The sequence below is a fragment of the Pongo abelii genome, chromosome 10 (assembly GCF_028885655.2).
Source record: "Pongo abelii isolate AG06213 chromosome 10, NHGRI_mPonAbe1-v2.0_pri, whole genome shotgun sequence".
Classification (NCBI taxonomy): Eukaryota; Metazoa; Chordata; class Mammalia; order Primates; family Hominidae; genus Pongo; species Pongo abelii.
In genome coordinates, this window is record NC_071995.2 from 7,821,347 (window position 1) to 7,844,763 (window position 23,417).

The 23,417-nt window shown below is 43.4% G+C and overlaps 1 protein-coding gene across 2 annotated transcripts in view; it reads right to left on the bottom strand.

Moving 5' to 3' along the window:
* Nucleotides 1-3,870: 3,870 nt before the first annotated feature.
* APOBEC1 (apolipoprotein B mRNA editing enzyme catalytic subunit 1) overlaps nucleotides 3,871-23,417 on the bottom strand; it is a 34,898-nt gene continuing 15,351 nt past the window's right edge. The window contains exons 2-6 of one of the 2 annotated variants that reach the window (XM_009247399.1): nucleotides 21,135-21,156; nucleotides 9,069-9,096; nucleotides 6,908-7,305; nucleotides 5,488-5,606; nucleotides 3,871-4,163 (exon numbers count right to left, since the gene is read on the bottom strand). In XM_009247399.1, the coding sequence (XP_009245674.1) occupies nucleotides 4,014-4,163; nucleotides 5,488-5,606; nucleotides 6,908-7,305; nucleotides 9,069-9,096; nucleotides 21,135-21,150 (711 nt within the window). In that variant the 5' untranslated portion in view covers nucleotides 21,151-21,156 and the 3' untranslated portion in view covers nucleotides 3,871-4,013. Of the gene's footprint in view, nucleotides 4,164-5,487; nucleotides 5,607-6,907; nucleotides 7,306-9,068; nucleotides 9,097-21,134; nucleotides 21,187-23,417 lie in introns of those variants that run through there. The other variant, XM_054528522.1, reaches the window with a different exon arrangement.

Genomic DNA, 23,417 nt, shown 5'->3' on the forward strand with positions numbered 1-23,417 from the left:
GGCTTAGACACCAAATTGTAAATATAATGTGCCAATGTCTTTGTGGTTTGTTGAGAATAATCAACAATTAATGAACATAGGAAAAAGCAAGGCAAAAATGGCTGAGTAAGCATTAGTCTGTAAATCTAAAGACAGAGATTAGAGCTAGGCCTGGTAGCTCACGCCTGTAATCCCAGCACTTTGGGAGGCCAAGGTGGGCAGACTATGAGGTCAGGAGTTCGAGACCAGCCTGGCCAATATGGTGAAACCCCATCTCTACTAAAAATACAAAAATTAGCCAGGTGTGGTGGCGCCCGCCTTTAGTCCCAGCTACTCGGGAGGCTGAGGCAGAAGAATCACTTGAACCCGGGAGGCAGAGGTTGCAGTGAGCTGAGATCTTGCCACTGCACTCCAGCCTGGGCGAGACTCCGTCTCAAAAAAAAAAAAAAAAAAAAAAGATTAAACCCTCTTTTTACCAAGTCATGAGGTGAAATTTCACACTGAATTTGCAAGGTTAACAGAGCAACTTCAATTCTGGAGTGTGGGGGGCAGAAGCGGGGAGATTCTCTTGCCTTTTTTCCTCCAGGGAGGGAAAGGTAAATTAAAGTCAGTTGGTTAGGATATTTAGCTACTAACTAAATTTTCATGAGGTTGGAGCCTACCAGTCTAATGAGGCTTTTGCTTCATAAAAATGTTTTATTAGCATTCAATTAATGTAAGATAAAGTTTTACAACCCCTATTTTTTCAGGAATTAAGTCAAACATACTTGCTTAAGGTTTTGAGGGTTCTTGTACTGGCTAACCTAAATTCTTAATCCAATGCTAAAAATATTTGTGCAAGGGGGAAAGAAAGGGTTGATAATACCATAAGTGGTGATTAAAAGGCTATTTTGTTTGTTTTCTTGACCGGGCATTTTGTTTTTATGTTGTTGGTGGTTGGCAATATTGTAAGTGATGTAGGGTAAATCAGTCATACATAAAAATATAAACTAAATAATGCTATGATAGCTACATATGTTGGTATGATAATACTATTGTTCTTTGACATTTATAATAATTCATTTAGGTAAAAATTCAGTAAGTGATGGTAGACTTCTTAAGGAAAATAAGGTAACAGATTGTGGTTGCTTAGAGTGATAATTTGTTTCATGTGTATGATGATAATGCTGTGGTACGTATATTTAGATAACATGAACATAGTTGATGTTGACATCATATAAATTACAAATTCATGTTGCAGTCTTGCCAATGCACCACTATGTTTTGATTTTGTTGTTTGAAGTAGGACCCAGAGTTATTTGTCTCAGGACCAACAGAGAAAATTAAGGAGCATGGACATAAGGGTGAGGTTGGAGCAAGAGTTTAATAAGTGAAAGGACAAAGCTCCCCACAGCAAAGAGGGGGCCCGAAAGAGGGTTGTCATTCTGCAGTTGAATACAAAGCCTTTTATAAACAGGTTGGTAGGAGGGATGTTTCATTTACATAAGGCATAAAAAAACAGTTAGGGCTAGGTGCTTCATTTGCATAAGGTGTGAATTTCTGACAGCTCCTTTGAATTCCTGGCCCTGTCCTTTTAGTGCACATGTATATTCTTAGCCTAAGTGACTCTATGTGGTTTAATTTCCCTTACTATGCATGTGTTACGGGATGGAATTCTCCATTGTGGACATGTCTGGTTCTATATAACTCCCCTTATGTGTGCAGCTGCAGGTACCTTTCAAGTAAGCCCTCCGCCCTCATGCAAGCTCCCTTATCTGAGTATGTCCAAAAAAAGAAAGGGATGTGTTCACTGAAGCCTATCATGTATATGTGACCCTTGTTAGTTATACAGAAGGCATTTTTATGGTGGACCTTGCCCCCTGATCTGTACTTGCAACTTGATCTTTCAAGCTGTTTCTTTGTTAGAAAGGAATTCTACCAAGGACGTGTCCTAGCTATCTGCCTAACTGGTACTTTTCACTCTCTTCTCTCATTAGTAAATTATTTATTTATTTATTTATTTATTTTTTGAGATGGAGTTTCACTCTTCTCCCACAGGCTGGAGTGCAATGGTGCAATCTCGGCTCACTGCAACCTCCGCCTCCCAGGTTCAAGCGATTCTCCTGCCTCAGCTTCCTAAGTAGCTGGGATTACAGGCGTGCACCACCACGCCCAGCTAATTTTTGTATTTTTAGTGGAGACCGGGTTTCACCATGTTGGCCAGGCTGTTCTCGAACTCCTGACCTCAAGTGATCCGCCCTCCTCAACCTCCCAAAGTGCTAGGATTACAGGCATGAGCCAACGCGCCCAGCCTCATTAGTAGATTTAATATTATTATAAAGGAGTTATAAATTAGAATTGCTGTTATTCAGCTTATATGAGTAATTGATGAGTAGGCTAAGAGTTTTTTGTAATTGTGTCTGATTTGGCCCTTCTCATCCTATTATTAATAGCGGTGGTTAATATTATATTTAGGTTTGAGAAAGAAAATGAACATTTTATCTGAGGAATGTGAGCTCCTTTAAATTATCAAGCCCAGAGGAACATTTAAAATGTGACAGCAGGCCAGGTGCAGTGACTCATGCCTGTAATCCCAGCACTTTGGGAGGCCGAGGCCGGTGGACCATGAGGTCAGGAGATCAAGACCATCCTGGCTAACACGGTGAAACCCCGTCTCTACTAAAAATACAAAAAATTAGCTGGGCATGGTGGCAGGCGCCTGTAGTCCCAGCTACTCGGGAGACTGAGGCAGGAGAATCGCTTGGACCTGGGAGGTGGAGCTTGCAGTGAGCCAGAGATTGTGCCACTGCACTCCAGCCTAGGCAACAGAGTGAGACTCTGTCTCAAAAAAAAAAAAAAAAAAAAAAAAAAACTTAAAAAAAAAAAGTGACAGCAATCACATCTCACTCTCTTCTTGAGCTAATTACCTCTTAAAGCCCCTTGCAGCATGGGCTCTAGACTGACACCAAGCAGCCACAAAATGCCCTGTGCTGGACACCATGTATAGCCAATCACTAACCAATATTATTTCTGTAAACCAATGAGAATTCCTATCAAACAGCTTCCGCAGGCAAGTCGTGCAATGTTTCTGCAGGTCTCCGAAGCTCTCATAGAGAGGGTGGCTCCTCTCTGCATCTGGTCATCCAGTCCTCTATAAATCACCTATACGTCTTATGATATTCTAATTAAGAAACAAATAAAAATAGATGCTACTACTTTGTCTTTTGTTTCCCTCTAGCTGTGTCTTCAGAAATTAGTTCCATGTAATTATTTGTCTGAAAACAGAGAAAGCCCCTACAGGGAAAATCCAAGATGGCTTCCAGTGATTTTCATGTCCTGAGTTTCAAATCCTTGTGTATAAGTCCCCTCTTACTCTGAATCATGGCTGGCCTGTGTGACGAATAGAATACTGCAGAAGAAATAGGGGTGTGATTCCAAGATGAAGTCATCAAAGTCATGGAAATTTCCACCTCGGTCTCTCTTCGATCACTTGCTCTGGGCCAGGTATGGTGGCTCACACTGGTAATCCCAGCACTTTGGGAGGCCGAGGCTGGTGGATCACTTCGGTCCAGGACTTTGAGACCAGCCTGGGCAACATGGCAAAACTCCATCTCTACAGGTAATTTTTCAAAAGGTAACTTAATCTGTAGGAAGCCAACTGCCATGTCCTGAGGTTATTTAAGCAACCCTGTGGAGAAGCCTATGTGGCAAGAAACTGAAACCTTCTACCAGCCACTAGCACAAACTTGCCAGCCATCTGAGCTTGCCACCTGGGAAGCACATTCTCCAGCCTCAGTCAAGCCCTCAAATGATTGCAGGGCTGGCTGCCATCTTGACTGCAACCTCGTGGGGCACCTGAGACGGGAACATACAGATAAGCTGCTTCTAAATTCCTTACCCACAGAAACTGTGAGAGGTAATACATATTTATTGTTGGTTTAAGCTACAGAGTTTTGGGGTACCTTGTGAACATTTCTAGATTCTAAATGGCGTTCACTCTTTAGTGGGTCATCATTGCTTGTTCTTGAATCAGTACACACATGGAATCATTCTATTCATTTCCAAGTCACAGATGGATGTATCAGCCCTGTAGCTAAAAGGATGTGTGGTGGAATCGTTTGGTAATGGCAGTTTTGAAGATGAAGTCTGAAAAATGCAAGATGATTTTGCCATCTTCTTGAAATCTTTAAACAGGGTGGAAGACTCTGGAATAAAAAAGGATTACATTTAATCCTTAGGTTAAATATTTTAATTAATAATATTATCACCACAAACATTTGAAAATGTCAGTTGGAAGACGATTTAACTATTTCTTCTTTTTTTTTTTTTTCCCCAGACAGAGTCTTGTTCTGGACTCACTGCATTCACCCAGGCTGGAGTGCAGTGGTGCAATCACAGCTCACTGCAGCCTCAACCTCCTAGGCTCAAACAATTCTCCCACCTCAGCCTCCCAAGTAGCTGGGACTACAGGCACGCACCACCACACCCAGCTAATTTTTTTGTGTTTTTGTTGAGATGTGGTTTCGCCATGTTGCCCAGGCTGGTCTCCAACTTCTGGGCTCAAGCCATCCACTCCCCTCTGCCTCCCAAAGTGCTGGGATTACAAGCATGAGCCACTGCACCCGGCCTGAACTACTTTCAAGAGAATCCAATGGAACACGTACATTCAATAAGATTACACACACTAATAAGGGAAAGGAGAATATCTGAAATACAGTAGAGCCAATATGTGTTGTAGTAACAAGAACAGTAATAATGATAAAGCCAGACATGATGACACATGCCTGTAGTTCTAGCTACCCAGGAGGCTGAGGTCAGAGGATTGCTTGGGGCTAGGAATTCGGAGTTTGAGGCTGTGGTGTGCTGTGATGATGCCTGTGAATAGCCACTACACCCCAGCCTAGGCAACACAGCGAGACCCTGTGGCTTGAAAGATGGTAATAATAAAAGAAGAATAAAAATGATAAAATGTAATTAATACGGGGACCACCCATATCTTAGATCGGTTTACCCAAATTCCCTTCTCCCACTTACTTCCCACAAACATACTTCTTGTTCTTAGGCTTAGATGTTGTTTGTTTGTTTGCTTGTTTAGTTTGTTTGATACATAATTTTCTTGTTTTTAGAGAGGGGGTCTCACTATGTTGGCCAGGCTGGTCTCAGACTCCTGGCCTCAAGCAATCCTCCCATCTTGGCCTCCCAAAGTGCTTGGATTACAGGCATGAGCCACTGTACCCAGCTGTTTTTTAGAAACAGGATCCTGTTATACCACGCAGGCTGGAGCATATTGGTGTGATCATAGCTCACTGCAGCTTGCAACTCCTAGACTCAAGCTTCCTGCGTAGCTGGGACTACAGGTGTGCACCACCATACCTGGCTCTGAGATTTTCTTAAGAGGTGCTAGCTAGTTAAATAACTAAATCTTAATATAAATGTCAAAAAGAAGATATGAGTCAAAATTCTCAGGAAAGGACTTTGAAGAAGGATGCTTCTTTTTGCATCAGCATTTGTGTCGCTAAAGTGACTTACTAGAATTATGCAGTGCAGCTCCAGTGCATACAACATCATCCACAGAGGTGGGTATTGTGGCCAGTGAGCTTCATCCCCAGGTGGGTAGTTGACAAAATTCCTCCAGCAGTGATAATACTCTAAGGAAACACAAATCTTGGCTCATTCAACAAGCAACAATGGCAAATTACTTAAGAAGATCCCCAACCTAGTTTACCATATAGAAAGCCTCTAGTCTCTGGTCTAGTTGCTGCTGGACATTAGACTCCCTAAAAAGAATAAAGCAGTTCATTTAAAGATGGCTGAGAGGCAAGACTAGAGAAAAGAGTTGTTGGCCAAGCGCAGTGGCTCACACCTGTAATCCCAGCACTTTGGGAGGCCGAGGCGGGTTGGTCACAGGTCAGGAGATCGAGACCATCCTGACTAACACGATGGAACCCCATCTCTACTAAAAATAGAAAAAATTAGCCGAGCGTGGTGGCGGGCGCCTGTATTCCCAAGTACTCAGGAGGCTGAGGCAGGAGAATGGCATGAACCCGGGAGGTGGAGCTTGCAGTGAGCCGAGGTCGCACCACTGCACTCCAGCCTGGACAACAGAGCGAGACTCCATCTCAAAAAAAAAAAAAAGAGTTGTTGTTGTGTGTTTTTGTTTTTGTTTTTTGATACACGGTCTCACTCTGTCACCTAGGCCAGTGTGCAGTGGTCCAATCATAGCTCACCGCAGCCTTGAACTTCTGGGCTCAGGAGATCTTCCTACCTCAGCCTTTACAGGTGCATGCCGCCACGGCTGTCTGATTTTTTTAATTTAATTTTATTTATTTTATTTTATTTATTTATTTATTGAGACAGAGTCTCGCTCTGTCACCCAGGCTGGAGTGCAGTGGCGCGACCCCGGCTCACTGCAAGCTCCGCCTCCTGGGTTCATGCCGTTCTCCAGCCTCAGCCTCCCGAGTATCTGGGACTACAGGCACCCGCCACCACGCCCGGCTAATTTTTTTGTATTTTTTAATAGAGACGGGGTTTCACTGTGTTAGCCAGGATGGCCTTCATCTCCTGACCTCATGATCCGCCCACCTCGGCCTCCCAGAGTGCTGGGATTACAGGCGTGAGCCACCGCACCCGGCCTGATTTTTAAATTTTTTTTAGAGATGGGGTCTCACTATGTTGCCCAGGCTGATCTTGAACTCCTGGTTTCAAGTGATCCTCCTGCCTTGGCCTCCCAAAGTTCTGGGATTACAGGCATGAGCCACCATGCATAGCCAGGAGTTGTATTTTTGTAACTTTCCTTGTCATGAATTTCAGACCTAGTCCTTTATGACATTATTTTGGACTTTTACTTCTGAGACTTCCAGCCTGGGCTAACCAATCTTCTGGCCTAAAAACAGCTATTATCACCACAGTCTGTTGTAAACAATGAAGTTTCTTCGTTTACTGTTTTTACCTGATGCTCTCATAATCTGAATAGTTACTCCACTGTTAACAAGGTCCCTGAGACCTTGCCGATTTCGTTGATCCATGTGCCAAAAAAGCCGTGCTACATAGATCACTAGAGTGACACCAGGGTGCTGACTCAAAAACTCTCTAATAGCCTGGGAGCATTCCCAGCAGGGACTCCAGGACAAGAACCAGGTGATGGAGCAGCTGATGGATGAGTGAAAACGTCTTTCTGACGTAAATTTTTTTATAAAATTAACTTCCACGTGATTGGTGGTGTTTTTGCCTGAGCTTCGCCAGATCTTCCGGCTCATGCCCCACTTGATTTCGTAGAGCAGACAGGTCTCTTTACGAAGTTCTCTGGGGTCATAGAAGACATCAAACTCCCAGGATTCGATTCTTCTCCTGAAATACAAAAAGCAGCCCACGCTGTCATGCCATATTTAGAGAGATCTTAGAAATCTTTTCCTGCTCCCCTCTTCTTTTTTTTTTTTTTTTTAAGATGGAGTCTCACACTGTTGCCCAGACTGGAGTGCAGTGGTGCAATCTCAGCTCACCACAACCTCTGCCTCCCAGGTTTAAGTGATTTTTCTGCCTCAACTTCCCGAGTAGCTGGGATTACAGGCTCCTGCCACCATGTCCAGCTAATTTTTTGTATTTTTAGTAGAGATGGGGTTTCACCATGTTGGCCAGGCTGGTCTTGAACTCCTGACCTCGTGATTCGCCCACCTAAGCCTCACAAAGTGCTGGGATTACAGGCGTGAGCCACCACGCCCAGCCTCTGCTCCCCTCTTCTATCAGGCTAATCTGAGACATAACATCTGAGGAAACTTCTTTTTCTAGTATATGTCTCAAAGTTATCTGAAGAGGTCTGTTTGAATTATCAGTTTTTTTTCTCACAAACATAGTGCACAGGTTTTTTCCCCCAGTCACATTATTTGGTGACCACTCTCTAATACCATTATGTTTTAGTCTTGAATTCAGGTATAAGTGTGTCTTTGTTTCTCTTTTAAAGTTTCCTTCATTATATTCTAACCCTTTTTTTTTTTTTTTTTTTTTTTTTGAGACATGGTCTCTCTAAGCTGGCCAGCCTGGTCTCCCCTCCTGGACTCAAGCTACTCTCCTGCCTCAGCCTCCTGAGTAGCTGAGACTACAGCTGTGCCCCACCACGCCTAGCTATATTCTAACTTTTCTATTTTACACCTAGAGGTGCCATGTTCCAATCCTTATCTTTTCTATTCCTCAATGGACTCTAACCAGATTTTCTCAAGTGTTGAAGCCTCAAACTGCCAACAAGATTGTATTGTCAAGAACAGACAAAAGAGCAATTTAGCCTCAAGATTCTTCCACATTAGGATTCTATATACTAACTCCTATAAGAAAGAAATTCTAATTGCTCTCAGTGGTGTCTTTAGATTTAACACTCTCTATGTCTGAAAGCCATGACTCAAGGGAAACTCAGAATTGAGCTGCAGACTCTTCTTTGCAATATGGTTAAGTCACAAGCTTATCACATCCTAATAGTTCCCACTCATCCCTAAAGTATCACATTTATTTATTACATAGATCAATCCTTCCACCTATCACGAGATAATATACTCCTTGACATGACTTCCCTGTCACATGTTGGAAAAATGGACAGACATTATAAAATGAAGATGAAGTTAAAGTGACAAATGAGTTTCCCAGGTATTTCACTAATGGCTATAAAAGCATGCGATTTAAAAAAAGAAGAGAAATCGTAAGACAGTAACAGATAAGCAAGCTAGAAAATCATTTATTTAAAGAGATCAAAAGACATAAGAGCAAAGATACAAAAAACAATAACCATAGAAAATGAAATTGGAAAGGGCAAAAATGAAAGAAAGAATGGAAAATGGCAAAAGAGAAAAGGAACAATAAAGAAAGCTATATCCACAGTTCCTTTTTTTTTTTTTTTTTTTTTTTTTGTTTGAGACAGGGTCTCAGTCTGTTACTCCGGCTGCAGTGCAGTGGTGTAATCATAGCTCACTGCAGCCTTGACCTCCTGGGCTCAAGCGATCCTCCCACTCCTGCCTCAGCCTCCTGAGTAGCTGGGACTATAGGCGCATGTGCCACCATGCACAGCTCTTAAATACCCATTGATTCTTGATCAAATTAAATGGGCACTGTGATAGTATTATTCTTACCTCAGAGTGGGGTCACCGGTTGAAGGACCTGTTGACCAAGATATGATTATGTCAAACAACACTCAAATATCAAATGAGTTGCTAAGAAAAAGTGCTCTATTATTCCAAACCTGCAAATCATCTCAGAAAATGGAATTTGAAGATTCTCTCATGGATTAATTGTATTGGACCAGCTCATTGTACCCAAGAAAAGCAAGATTTTTAAGGACTCTACCAAAATCTGTTTTCCCAGATGCCCAATCCCAAACAAGGTAGTCTGCCTTAAGACTTCAACAAAAATGATTAAGCACAATAGGAAAGTCATTTCTTAAAGGCTCTTAGAGGCTGGGCGCGGTGGCTCACGCCTGTAATTCTAGCACTTTGGGAGGCCAAGGCAGGTGGATCACCTGAGGTCAGGAGTTCGAGACCAGCCTGGCCAACATGGCGAAACCCTGTCTCTACTAAAAATACAAAAATTAGCCAGGTGTGGTCGCAGGCACCTATAATCCCAGCTACTCAGGTGGCTGAGGCAGGAGAATCACTTGAACCTGGGGAGAGGAGGTTGCAGTGAGCCAAGATCGCGCCATTGCACTCCAGCCTGGGCAAAAGAGCAAAACTCTGTCTCAAAAATAAAAATTAAAAATAGGCCGGGCATGGTGGCTCACGCCTGTAATCCCAGCACTTTGGGAGGCCGAGGTGGGCAGATCATCTGAGGTCGGGAGTTCGAGACTAGCCTGACCAACATGGAGAAACCCCGTCTCTGCTAAAAATACAAAAAAATAATTAGCTGGGCGTGGTGGCGCATGCCTGTAATCCCAGCTACTCAGGAGGCTGAGGCGGGAGAATGACATGAACCTGGGAGGCGGAACTCGCAGTGAGCCGAGATAGCGCCACTGCACTCCAGCCTGGGCGACAGAGCGAGACTCTGTCTCAAAAAAGTAAATAATTAAAAATAAAAATAAATTTAAATTTAAATAATAAAGGCTCCTAGGTGTAATTTCTATGTGACCTCATAGTCTCCTGTACTTCCTTCATCATAGTCATTATCATTCTATATCATGATTGCCTGTTTACACACCTGTAATAACACTGAATTGTAAATTACGTGAGATATGGATTTTGTACATTTTGTTCCAGACCCTATCACACTGCCTGAAACTTGTTAGTTAGCAATAGATTTGAATAAATTACTGAATAAATGATTAAATGAACTTCACTACTGTCCACTACAAACATATTTTCCCCTTCCTTCTTTTTCTTCTTTCTTCTCTTCTTTCGTCTTTCTTTCCTTCCTTCCTTCTATTCTTTCTTTTTTCTTCTTTCCTTCCTTCCTTCCATCCTTCATTTATTCCTTCCTTCCTTCTTTCCTTCCTTCCTTATTTCTATCTTTGTCTTTCTTTGTTTCTTTCTTTTTTTAAATAGAGATAGGGTCCCACTCTGTCACCCAGGTGGGAGTGCAGTGGTGCAATCATGGCTCACTGTAGCCTTGAACTCCTGGGCTCCAGTGATCCTCCCACCTCAGCTTCCAGAGTAGCTAGGACTGCAGGCACAGCACCTTGCCTGGCTAATTTATTTTTATTTTTGCTTTTATTTTTATTTTTGTAGAGACAGGGGTCTCACTATGTTGCTCAGGCTAGTTTTGACCTCCTGGCCTCAAGAGATTCTCCCACGTTGGCTTCCCAGAGTGCTGGGATTACAGGTGTAAGTCACCAGGCCTAGTCCCCTTCTTTATTTTTCTACCTTATTTAACCTTTCTCTTTTTTGCTTATGCCTTAGATCTTATGATGAAATCCAATAGCAGTAGCATCTTTATACACTTCAAAAAACATTTAACCATTAAAATATTTTGTCAGCCAGGCATGGTGGTTCACGCCTGTAATCCCAGCACTTTGGGAGGCCGAGGCAGGTAGATCATCTGAGATCAGGAATTCAAGACCAGCCTGACCAACATGATGAAACCCCATCTCTACTACAGATACAAAAATTAGCTGGGCGTGGTGGCAGACACCTGTAATCCCAGCTACTTGGGAGGCTGAGGCAGGAGAATTGCTTGAAACCAGGAGGCAGAGGTTGCAGTGAGCCAAGATCATGCCATTGCACTCCAACCTGGGTAACAATAGTGAAACTCCGTCTCAAAGAAAAGAAATGGTAATTCTATCAACATATCTGATGGCATTTTTTTTCTTTTTTTGAGACAGTGTTTCACTCCCGTCACCCAGGCTGTAGTGCAATGGTGCGACCTTGGCTTACTGCAACCTCCGCCTCCCAATCTCAAGCCTCCCAGGTAGCTGGGACTACAGGCGCACGCCACTTCGCCCAGATACTTTTTGTAGAGATGAGGTTGTACCATGTTGCCCAGGTTGGTCTTGAACTCCTGGGTTCAAGTGATCCCCATGCCTCGGCGTCCCAAAGTGCTAGTATTACAGACATGAGCCACCACTCCCAGCCTGATGCCAAAGTTCTTTTCACTGTACCAGATGGTCTCCTAGTAAAAGAGTAAGCCCTAGAGAATTAATTTTAGCAAATCAACAATTTAAAATCCTGTTTTTTAAGGAGTTAACATATGAAGAACAAAGCTGACAGTAAACTAATATAGTATGTTCGACTTCAAGTATTTATTTATAAATAAGTAGAAAAATAATTTGAAGAAAAATTGGCTTGCATTAAAAAACAGAACTGGAGAAAAAAGATAATCAAACAAAGGATGTCAGTTGAATACCACTTGTTGTCTATACACTAAATCAGAAAGTTAAGGTCGAGTACGTCATGTAATTTGGATCCCACAAGCATGAAACAGTTTGCATACATGTGGAAGAACTAACTTTAGCATTGGGTTTATCACTAGGAAAACACTGCAAGGTGCCAAGTAGCTCAGATGACCTGTCAGTCTCTGTGATATGAAATGGAAATACAGGGCCGGGCGCAGTGGCTCAGGCCTGTAATCCCAGCACTGTGGGAGGCCGAGGCAGGTGGATCACAAGGTCAGGAGTTTGAGACCAGCCTGGCCAACATGGTGAAACCCCATCTCTACTAAAAATACAAAAATTAGCCAGGCGCGGTGGCGGACGCTTGTAATCCCAGCTACTCGGGAGGCTGAGGCAGGAGAATTGCTTGAACCCAGGAAGCGGAGGTTGCAATGAGCCAGGATCATGCCACTGCACTCTAGCCTGGGTGACAGAGCAAGACTCCTTAAAAAAAAAAAAAAGAAAGAAAGAAATGGAAATACAGGAAATGTTATGACACGATGGGTAGAGAAGCCTAATGTAGACATGGGAATGGACAGCTTCGAGGGGCCTCACAGGGAGTGGTGCAGACCCTGGGGGTGGAGTAGTTTGGAAAATAGAAAAGGAGGTGGCGTTGGTGGGGCTTTGATTTTATATGTATATTGAGTGCAGTGGCTCACACCTATAATCCCAGCTTTTTGAGAGGCCAAGGCAGGAGGATCTCTTGAAGCCAGAAGTTTAAGACCAGCCTGGGCAACATAGTGAGACCCCATTCCTACAAAATGTAAAATTAGCAGGGTGTGTTAGCGCACACCTGTGGCTACTTGAGTGGCTGAGGAGGGAGGATCACTGGAGCCCAGGAGTTCCAGGTTACTGTGAGCTATGATTATGTCACTGTACTTTAGCCTGGGTAATACAGTGAGACCCTGTCTCTTAAAAAATTAAAATTTTATTTCATTTGTTACTTTTTTTGTGGAGACATGGTCTCGCTGTGTTGCCCAGGTTGGTCTCGAACTCCTGAGCTCAAGAAACCTTCCTCCTTCAGCCTCCCAAAGTGCTGGGATTACAGGCATGAGCCACCATGCCTAGGCCAAAATTTTTAAAAAGAGAGAGAAGGAAATAAATGGAAGATGTGTATTTGAGAATTTATATACCGCATGCCTGCTGCTCCCCTGCATGACTCTGGTCAGATTACTCCATGGTTATGAAATCATGCCTCACCTGGCCTACAAACTAATCAGTGTCACTCCGTGGAAGAAAGTCTGGGCTGGAAAGGACAGAGGTTCAGTTTCCTGGGGTGCTGTGTGAGCGGCCCCGGCTTTGGAGTGATCTAAGCAGTACTTTGTTTAGATGGCTCTCCTGGCCCTTATCATCAGAGGAATGTGGACCCCACCCTCCAGATGAGGAAGTAAAAGCAGGCAAAACCATGTCCTCCGTTCAGACTCTCAAAGGGGGTTATGAACTTAAAGCGTCCATGAACCTCAGTCTAGTCTGGAGAAGCAACACAGTGTTGCAATCAAGAGCTTAGGCTCTAGGGTCAGAGAAAAATGGGTTATAATCCCAGTTTAGCCAATTACTTGCTCTAACACATTTGGCAAATTTCCTAACCTCTCTAGACCTCAGTTTCCCCATTTGTCAAATGTAGATCCCAAGATTGCCTATTCCACAAGGTGGTCGGAAGACTCACATAACACAACGAATGGAAAACATTTGCCAGGTGCCTGACGCAGCAGATGCTTAATAAACGTTAAGCATTGTTATTACGGCAGCCTTTCAGAGGGTTAGAAAGATGCCTGTTTTATGTTTATTTCAATGGCAAGAACATCATTGACATTAAACGTCAACTCGGGAATTTTGAGGAGGTGAGAGCCTTCTGCGTAAGAATACTTCTCTTTCTTATCTCTATTAATTGGTTTGCCATGCATATGCTTATGGATTTTTAGTTTGGGTTGCAAAAATACCCACTTGGTGTCCTAGTGTATTGTATATACGTGTGTGTGTGTGTGTGTGTAAATAGCTATTTAACAGAGGAAAAAGGGAACTAATACTTGTAACATAAACATCTCAATTATATATTTGGCATCCCAGCCAGAATCATTTGAACCAACTGCATTTTGTACTAATTTACTACCCTTGAATTGAGCCTAGTGTGTATGTTTCCTCGCCATGACTGCCAAATTGTTAGCTGAACACTTAGTTGCATAACATAGAACCTAAGTTGAACCAATCCTTGGAATATGTCTCCAAAGTCAGAACACTTTTGAAGTGAATCTGAGGCTTTTTACACCTTTAAGGCTGGAGAGAGGTGGATTGCACACTTTCTGACGTTTTATTTTTCATATAGAGGGCTAGCCATATTCCTACCCACCTATCAGAATGGCTATATGTGTGTGTGTATATATGTGTGTGTGTGCACACACACACGCAAAACACCAAGTGCTGGTAAGGTTGCAGAGAAACTGAATTTCTCATACTTTGCTGGTGGGAATGTAAACTGGTACAGCCATGTTGGAAAACAGTTTGCAAATTTATTTAAAAAAAGAAAAACTAAAGATTCAACTACTGGCCGGGCATGGTGGCTCACACCTGTAATCCCAGCACTTTGGGAGGCTGAGGTGGGTGGATCACGAGGTCAGGAGATCAAGACCATCCTGGCTAACACGGTGAAACCCCGTCTCCACTAAAAATAAAAAATTAAAAAAAATTAGCCGGGCGTGGTGGCGGGTGCCTGTAGTCCCAGCTACTCAGGAGGCTGAGGCAGGAGAATGGTGTGAACCTGGAAGGCGGAGCTTGCAGTGAGCTGAGATCGTGCCACTGCCCTCCAGCCTGGGTGACAGAGCATGACTCTGTCTCAAAAAAAAAAAAAAAAAAAAAAAAAGCAACTACTATAGTACCCAGCAATTGCACTCCTAGGTATTTATCTCAGAGAAAAGAAAACAGAGGTTCACAAAAGCCTGTTCATGAATGCTCATAGCTGTTTTATTTGTAATATCTAAAAACTGGAATCTGCCCAGATGTCCTTTAGTAGGTGAATGTTTAAACTGTGGTGCATCCATACCAAGGAATACTACTCAGCAATAAAAAGGAACAAATTACTGATACATGCAACGACTTGGATGGCTCTCTAGGGAAGTATGCTGAATAAAAGAAAGCCAATTTTACAGGGTTGCATACTATATGACTCCATTTATATAACACTTTGAAACAATAAAATTTTAGAAATGAGGACATATTAATGGATGTCAAGGGTTAGGAATGGGGTGGGGCAGAAGGGAGGAGGGTTTGACTATAAAAGGGTGACAAAAGGCATCTGTGCTATGGGAACTATTCAGTAGCTCACTGTGGGAGTGAATACATGGACTTAGGTGACAATATTGCATAGAACTAAATACACAAATGAGTACAAGTAAAACTAGGGAAATCTGAATAAAATTGGTGGATTGTTTCAATATTAAAATCCTGGTTCTGATATTATTCCATAGTTTGGCAAAATGTAACCATTGGGGAAACTGAGGAAAGTGTACAAGGAATTTCTCCATTTTTTTGTCTTTTGTTTGTTCGTTTTTTTTAACTTCACTAGCAGGAAGGTATTTCTCCATATTATTTTTTTAAATTATATGCGAATCTATGATTATCCCAATTAAAGTTTCAATTTAAAGAAAGGGTATTTGGGTCAGGCACGGTGGCTCACGCTTGTAATCCCAACACTTGGGATGCCAAGGCAGGTGGTTCATGAGGTCAAGAGTTCAAGGCCAGCCTGAGCAACATGGTGAAACCCCGTCTCTACTAAAAATACAAAAATTAGCCAGGTGTGGTGGTGAGCACCTGTAATCCCTGCTATTCTGGAGGCTGAGGCAGGAGAATTGCTTAAACCTGGGAGGCAGAGGTTGCAGTGAGCCGAGATTGTGCCACTGCACTCCAGCTTGGGTGACAGAGCAAGACTCTGTCTCAAAAAAAAAAAAAAAAGAAAGAAAGAAAGAAAGGGTATTTGGGCCAGGCACAGTGGCTCACACCTATAATCCCAGCACTTTGGGAGGCCAAGGTGGGTGGATCACCTGAGGGTCAGGAGTTTGAGACCAGCCTGACTAACATGGTGAAACCCCATCTCTACTAAATACAAAAAACTAGCCAGGCATGGTGGCCCATGCTTGTAATCCCAGCTACTCGGGAGGCTGAGGCACAAGAATCACTTGAACCCAGGAGGCAGAGCTTGCAGTGAGCCAAGAATGTGCCACTGCACTCCAGCCTGGGTGGCAGAATGAGATTCCGTCTAAAAAAAAAAAAAAAAGAAAGAAAGGGTATTTGATGGAAAACTATACAGCTATACAAAAGAATGAAATCATGTCCTTTGCAGCAACATAGATGCAGCTGGAGACCATTATCCTAAGCAAATTAACACAGAAACAGAAAACCAAATATTGCATGTTCTCACTTATAAGTGGGAGATAAACCTTGGGTACACATGGACATAAAGACGGGAACAGCCGGGCACAGTGGCTCACACCTGTAATCCTAGCACTTTGGGAGGCCGAGGCAGGCAGATCACGAGGTCAGGAGATAGAGACCATCCTGGCCAATATGGTGAAACCTCGTCGCTACTAAAAATACAAAAATTAGCCAGGCGTGGTGGCATGTACCTGTTGTCCCAGCTACTCCGGAGGCTGAGGCAGGAGAACGGTGTGAACCTGGGAGGTGGAGTTTGCAGTAAGCCGAGATCACGCTACTGCACTCCAGCCTGGGCGACAAAGCGAGTCTCCGTTTCAAAAAAAGAGACAGGAACAATAGACACTGGAAAGTCCAAAAGGACTGAGGGAGGGAGAGGGTAAAGAGCTGAAAAACTTCCCATTGGGTATTATATTCACTATCTCGGTAGCAGAGTCAATACAAGCCCAAACCTCAGCATCACACAATATACCCTTGTAACAAATCTGCACGTGTACCCCATGAATCTGAAATTAAAATTATAATTAAAAAATAATAAAGAGTATTTGGTAGTGTGGAGAGAAGCCAGGATATCTTTGACGATAGATGATAGATAGATAGATAGATATCTTTATATAATTATAATTATACATATTTTAAACCACAACTCAAGAGGAAGGAGAAAAGATAACTGAATGAGTAATAAGTGTAAAAAGATACTTGTAAAGAACATATGGAAAGATCCTATTGAACTAGCAAAAAAGGACCAGGCTCCAACTGGAGCCAAGTGGTTCCTGAAGACATTTACAGCGCAATCCTGCTACATAAGGGATCTCAAGTGGGGCACAGATTCTCCCTTTGAATCATGCTAACCTGGAAGGGAAAGAGAAAAAAGCAACAATTACTGCTCTTAGGTATAGAACCTAATAGTAGGTCCAGCACTAGAATTGAGAGATGGGAAGTAACAATTGATGTGGATATGAGCAGTCATCTAAATTCCTAATGCACAGGGCTTCAGGGAGAGGGGATTATCTTCATCTCTGCTTTAGTCAAAATAAGCCCTGGCTGGGTGCCATAGCTCATGCCTATAATCCCAACACTTCAAGGGGCTTTGGCGGGAGGATTGCTTGAGGCTAGGAAATTAAAACTACCCTAAGCAACAGAGCGAGACCCCATCTCTACAAAACAAAACAAAACAATACCTTTTTTAAATTAGCCGGGCATGGTGGTGTGCACCGGTAGTCCCAACTGCTCAGAAGGCTGAAGTGGGAGGATCACTTGAGCCCAGGAGTTCGAGGCTACATTGAGCCATGATCGCACCATTGCACTCCAGCCTAGGTGACAGAGCAAGACCCTGTCTTTAAAAAATAAAAAAAAATTAAAAATTTGAAAAAAGACGGCCAGGCACGGTGGCTCACACCTGTAATCCCAGCAGTTTGGGAGGCCAAGGCAGGTGGATCACCTGAGGTCAGGAGTTACAGACCAGCCTGGCCAATATGGCAAAACCCCATCTCTACTAAAAATACAAAAATTAGCTGGGGGTGGTGGCACGTGCCTGTAATCCCAGCTACTTGGGAGGCTGAGGCAGGAGAATCACTTGAACCCGGGAGGTGGAGGTTACAGTAAGCCAAGATCGCACCATTGCACTCCAGCCTGGGCGACAGAGCAAGAGAGACTCCGTCTCAAAAAAAAAGGAAGAAGAAAAGTACTGGAAGGAGACAAAAGGTGGTGGGGGCACCATATCGACCATATCAGAGATGGCAGTCAGAGAAGACATCTGTAAAGAAGGACATTAAAGCTGAGACCTGAATGTGAAGTTAGAGAGCAAGACATGTGGACATCAGGGAAGGGGAGAGCTTTCCAAGCACAGGGAACAGCAGGTGCAAACGACCTGAAGTGTGGACCTTGACTTGTTCAAGGAAGAGCAAGCAAGTCAGCCTGGCTGGGTTGGAGTGATCAAGACCCGCAATGGAGGGAGATGAGCAATGGAGGGGGTAAGCCATAGGGCCTTACCAGCTCTGGATAGTACGCTAAGTGTAAGAAGCCATTAGAGAGTATGGGGATGATTGAAGGGAAAGTACTGGATTTTAGAGACCTGCGCCTCTCAGGACTCAGAGCCTTGGGGATGTTCCTAGCAATAAAATGGGCACTGACAAGGCCTGAACCTCTAAGGGTGATTTGGGGAGATGCAGGCAAGAAATTCATCCCACGCTCCTTGCCAAACCTTAACTCGCAGATGCTATTTTTGAACAAAGAAGAGTCACAGGCTCTGGGAGACACCTCCTTTAAAACAGAGCATGCTTTACCCTAGGCTGTGTGTGTACCTGTTTGTGTGTGTTACTTTTTATGCATTTGCACTGGATAGTAGAGGACTACTGGATTGTAGAAAGGACTCAGGTATGGCATGGTTTTTTTGTAGATGGAGAGTGGTTCTAGCTGGTGAGAGGAACTAAAATGAGAAATTAGCCAGATATCTAGGAAATAGGACGAAGTCAGGAAACACTATTCCAAGTGTGACCTGAAGAACAAATCTCTTACTTTTAAAGAAGGAATGGGGAATTTGAGCATTGGGAGGAAGGAGGAAGGGGGTGGATGGCACATTGGAATGAGTTCTTCTCAGATCTTAGTACAAATTGGGGCCCTTGAACTAGTAATCCACTCCAAGGGAGCCTTACAAAAACAGAGGCCGTATCATAGGAAAAAGGCATATTGATGATGGGAAGACACTTTCTCTGAAAGAGCTGAAGCAGCAGTGAGAAGTTCAGAAAGGGACAGTGAGATATATGCTATGTCTACGCTGATCAATATTATTCGTGGGATGCAAAGACAAAGATACCAGCCACATGACTGGGGACAGTTTGAGGTATAGAACACACCACCTTCATAAGAAAAGTCCAGGGAAGGTATTAGATACTACAGGCAGATAATGTGTTTGGTCTTTCCCCCAGTATGCCACTTAAAAAAGAATTCTTTTTTTTTTTTTTTTTTTCTGAGATGGAGTTTTGCTCTTGTTGCCCAGGCTGGAGTGCAATGGCGCGATCTCGGCTCACCACAACCTCCGCCTACCTGGTTCAAGTGATTCTCCTGCCTTGGCCTCCCAAGTAGCGGGATTACAGGCATGTGCTACCACACCCGGCTAATTTTGTATTTTTAATAGAGACGTTGTTTCTCCATGTTGGTCAGGCTGGTCTCGAACTCCCTACCTCAGGTGATCTGCCTGCCTTGACCTCCCAAAGTGCTGGGATTACAGGTGTAAGCCACCACGCCCGACCTTAAAAAATAATTCTAATAGATGGAGAACATAAAGGAGAAAATAAATTGTTGCTTGAACTCCAAACTGATATCTATATTACCTCCTGCCCCATCACACTCACACTATTGCAATAGTCTTCTAACTGGTCTCCTTGCTTCCAGTCCAAAACCCATCACATGTCAAGTAAATGTGTCTAAAGCACTATTTTAGTCATATCTCTGTGCTATTCATAAATTCTCCAAAGATATTCCCTCTACCATAAAGAAAAACTTTCATTCCTTGAGCCTGGCATTCAAAGTCGTCTGTAGTATAATAACACTTCAAATTTGCTTTCTTGTCTTACTGCAAATTGTTTACATAAATTTTTTTAGCCTAACCAGTTTATTCATTGTATTCCAGACACAAGTCTCTATAAAAGCTTTTAAATTCTGTTCATCAATAGGATTCAATCAACCTGGAATCTCCTCTTCTTTGTCGATCCAAAGTCTGCCCTTCTGGCCTGGCATGGTGGCTTACACCTGTAATCCCAGTACTTTGGGAGGCCGAGGCTAGTGGATCACTTGAGCCCAGGAGTTCAAGACCAGCCTGAGCAATAAAGCAAGACCTCATCTCTACAAAAAAATTAGCAGGGCTGGTGGCCCATGCCTGTTGTCCCAGCTACCCAGGAAGCTGAGGCGGGAGGATCTCTTGAGCCCAGGAGGTCAAGACAGCAGTGAGCAGTGATCACACCACTGTACTCCAGCATAAGCAACAGGGCGAGTCTTAAGAATATATATATATATATTTGGTCAGGCATGGTGGCTCATGCCTGTATTCCTAGTACTTTGAGAGACCAAGAGTGGAGAATTGCTTGAGCTCAGGAGTTCCAGACCAGGCTGGGCAAAGTAGTGAACCCACCCCCTAGTCTCTAAAAATAAAATAAAATTTTTTTTAGGTCTACACTTCTCTTAGAATCCAGCTCAAATCCTACCTCAGCTGAAATTATTTCCTTCAGCCTGAAGTGTTCTTCGTCTCCCATGCATTTTTCTAACACTTACTCTGCACTAATTTATCAATTAGTTATTGTCAATTCATTTATCAATTAGCACACTGTTCTCATGCTAGCACGCTGTTGTTACCTTAAACTGTTATTTAAAAAGTTGTACTTTTACTTAACTTTTTTTTTAATTTTTTTGAGACAGTATTGCTCTGTTGCCCAGGCTGGAGTGCAATGGCATGATCTCAGTTGCAACCTCTGCCTCCTGTGTTCAAGCGATCCTCCTGCCTCAGCCTCCTGAGTAGCTAGGACTACAGGCATGCACCACCATCCCTGGCTAATGTTTTTATTTTTAGTACAGATAGGGTTTCACCATGTTGGCCAGGCTGGTCTCGAACCCTGGGCCTCAAGTGATCCACACTCCTTGGACTCCCAAAGTGCTGGGATTAGAGGTGTGAGCCACAGCGCCTGGCTACTTAATTTTTTATCATCGTGAAACAAACACTGATTTGGTTAAAGTCACTTGGAGATGTAAATATTTAATAATAAAACATCTTATTTAAGACTAATACATTAATCAATAATGGGGAAGTTTGAAAACACCCATAGATGCAAGAATCAGCAGGACACACACACACACCACACACACACACACACACACACCATTCTTGCATTGTTCAAGAATACTTGCCAGGCCCCCGGATCCATTTTACCTTTCTCAGAAGTCATGGTGCTCTGTCTCTGGACTTCCTCCTCTGGAGTCATAAGTTGTGCTGATTGTTCCTGGACTTTGTTTCTTCAGGTGTGCCCACTGCCACCTGCTTGGGCAGAGGATGACTCATTCCCGCATCTCAGGCAGTTATGGGAATCTGGGCTGTCTGTACAAACAGGCGGCAGACTGAGAGGGACATTATCGTGGAGATTTGCATCTTTAGTGATGAGAAAGCCTATGATGCAAATGACATGAATTCTGTAGAGTGGATCACTGGGGTTACCAAATTCCAAAGTTCTTCAATGACATCTGAATTTGGTAAACTTTCTCTTTCTTTAAATAAAGATTAAGGCAAGGTGGATCCATCATTCTTTATTTTTTTTGTTTTATTTATTTATTTTTCATTATCTCCTACTCCGCATCAAGGATGCATCATTCTTTTTTTTTTTTTTTTCTTTGAGACAGAGTTTTGCTCTTGTCACCCAGGCTGGAGTGCAATGGCACGATCTTGGCTCACTGCAACCTCTGCCTCCCGGGTTCAAGCGATTCCTCTGCCTCAGCCTCCCGAGTAGCTGGGATTACAGGTGCCCAACACCATGCCCAACTAATTTTTTGTATTTTTAGTAGAGATGGGGTTTCATCATGTTGGTCAGGCTGTTTTTGAACTCTTGACCTCAGGTGATCCACCCGCCTCGTCCTCCCAGAGTGCTGGGATTACAGGCATGAGCCACCGTGCCTAGCCTAGGATGCATCATTCTTTAATGGAGAGATGAGAGGAAGAATAAAGTTAAGAGAGACTTAACCTGTAACGATAGCTTGAAATTTTTTATGTTATCTGGTGAGCACACTGTGGCCTTGGCTTTCAGCTATTATTCACCTATTTCCAACTTCCTCTCATTTTGCTCTTTGTCCCACATCCGTGTTGGAGAGGGGAGGGGAACTATTAGATACAAAATGAGAAGGACCTTGGCCTCTGAGTCAGCTAATTTGTGTACAGGTCTTTGGTGCTCTCTTCATCCTTGAATCTAAGATTAAGTGTGTGGCCAAGTCCACGTCTGCTTTTTTTTTTTTTTTTTTTTTTGAGACAGAGTTTTGCTCTTGTCACCCAGGCTGGAGTGCAATGGCACGATCTCGGCTCACTGCAACCTCTGCCTCCCAGGTTCAAGCGATTCTCCTGCCTCAGCCTCCCAAGGAGCTGGGATTACAGGTGTGCAGCATCATGCCCAGATAATTTTTTTTTTTGTACTTTTAGTAGAGACGAGATTTCACCACGTTGGTCAGGGTGGTCTCAAACTCCTGACCTCAAGTGATCCACCCTGCATGGCCTCCAAAAGTGCTGAGATTACAGGCATGAACCACTGTGCCTGGCCAGGATTCTTTTCTGTACATATGAATATCTGCATTATTTTTCCCTCGTATGGATATTTAGTTTTATAGCATCATTTGTTTTAAAAAATATATACTTTTCCAACCAGGCACCATGGCTCACGCCTGTAATCCTAACACTTTGGGAAACCGAGGCGGGCAGACTACTTGAGGTCAGGAGTTCAAGACCAACCTGGCCAACATGGTAAAACTCTGTCTCTTCTAAAAATACAAAAATTAGCCGGGCATGGTAGTGCATGCCTGTAATCCCAACTACTCGGGAGGCTGAGACAGGAAAATTCCTTGAACCCGGGAGGCAGAGGTTACAAGGAGCCAAGATCTCGCCAGTGTACTCCAGGCTGGGTGACAGAGTGAGACTCCATCTCAAAAAAGAAAGAAATACATATATGTGTGTGTGTGTGTGTGTGTGTGTGTATACACTTTTCCCATTGGATAATCTTGGCACCTTTATTAAAAAACCAATTGGCAGGCTGGGCACCGTGGCTCACACCTGTAATCTTAGCACTTTGGAAGGCAGAAGTGGGTGGATCACCTGAGGTCAGGAATTCGAGACCAGCCTGGCCAACATGGTGAAACCTCTCCTCTACTAAAAATACAAAAATTAGGCTGGGCGCTGTAGCTCACGCCTGTAATCCCAACACTTTGGGAGGCCGAGGCGGGCGGATCACCTGAGGTCAAGAGTACGAGACCAGCCTGACCAACATGGTGAAACCCCATCTATACTAAAAATGCAAAAATTAGCCGGGCATGGTGGTGCATGCCTGTAATCCCAGCAACTCGGGAGGCTGAGATGGGAGAATTGCTTGAACCTGGGAGGTGGAGGTTGTGGTGAGCCAAGATCGAGCCATTGCACTCCAGCCTGGACAACAAGAGTGAAACTCCATCTCAAAAAAATAAA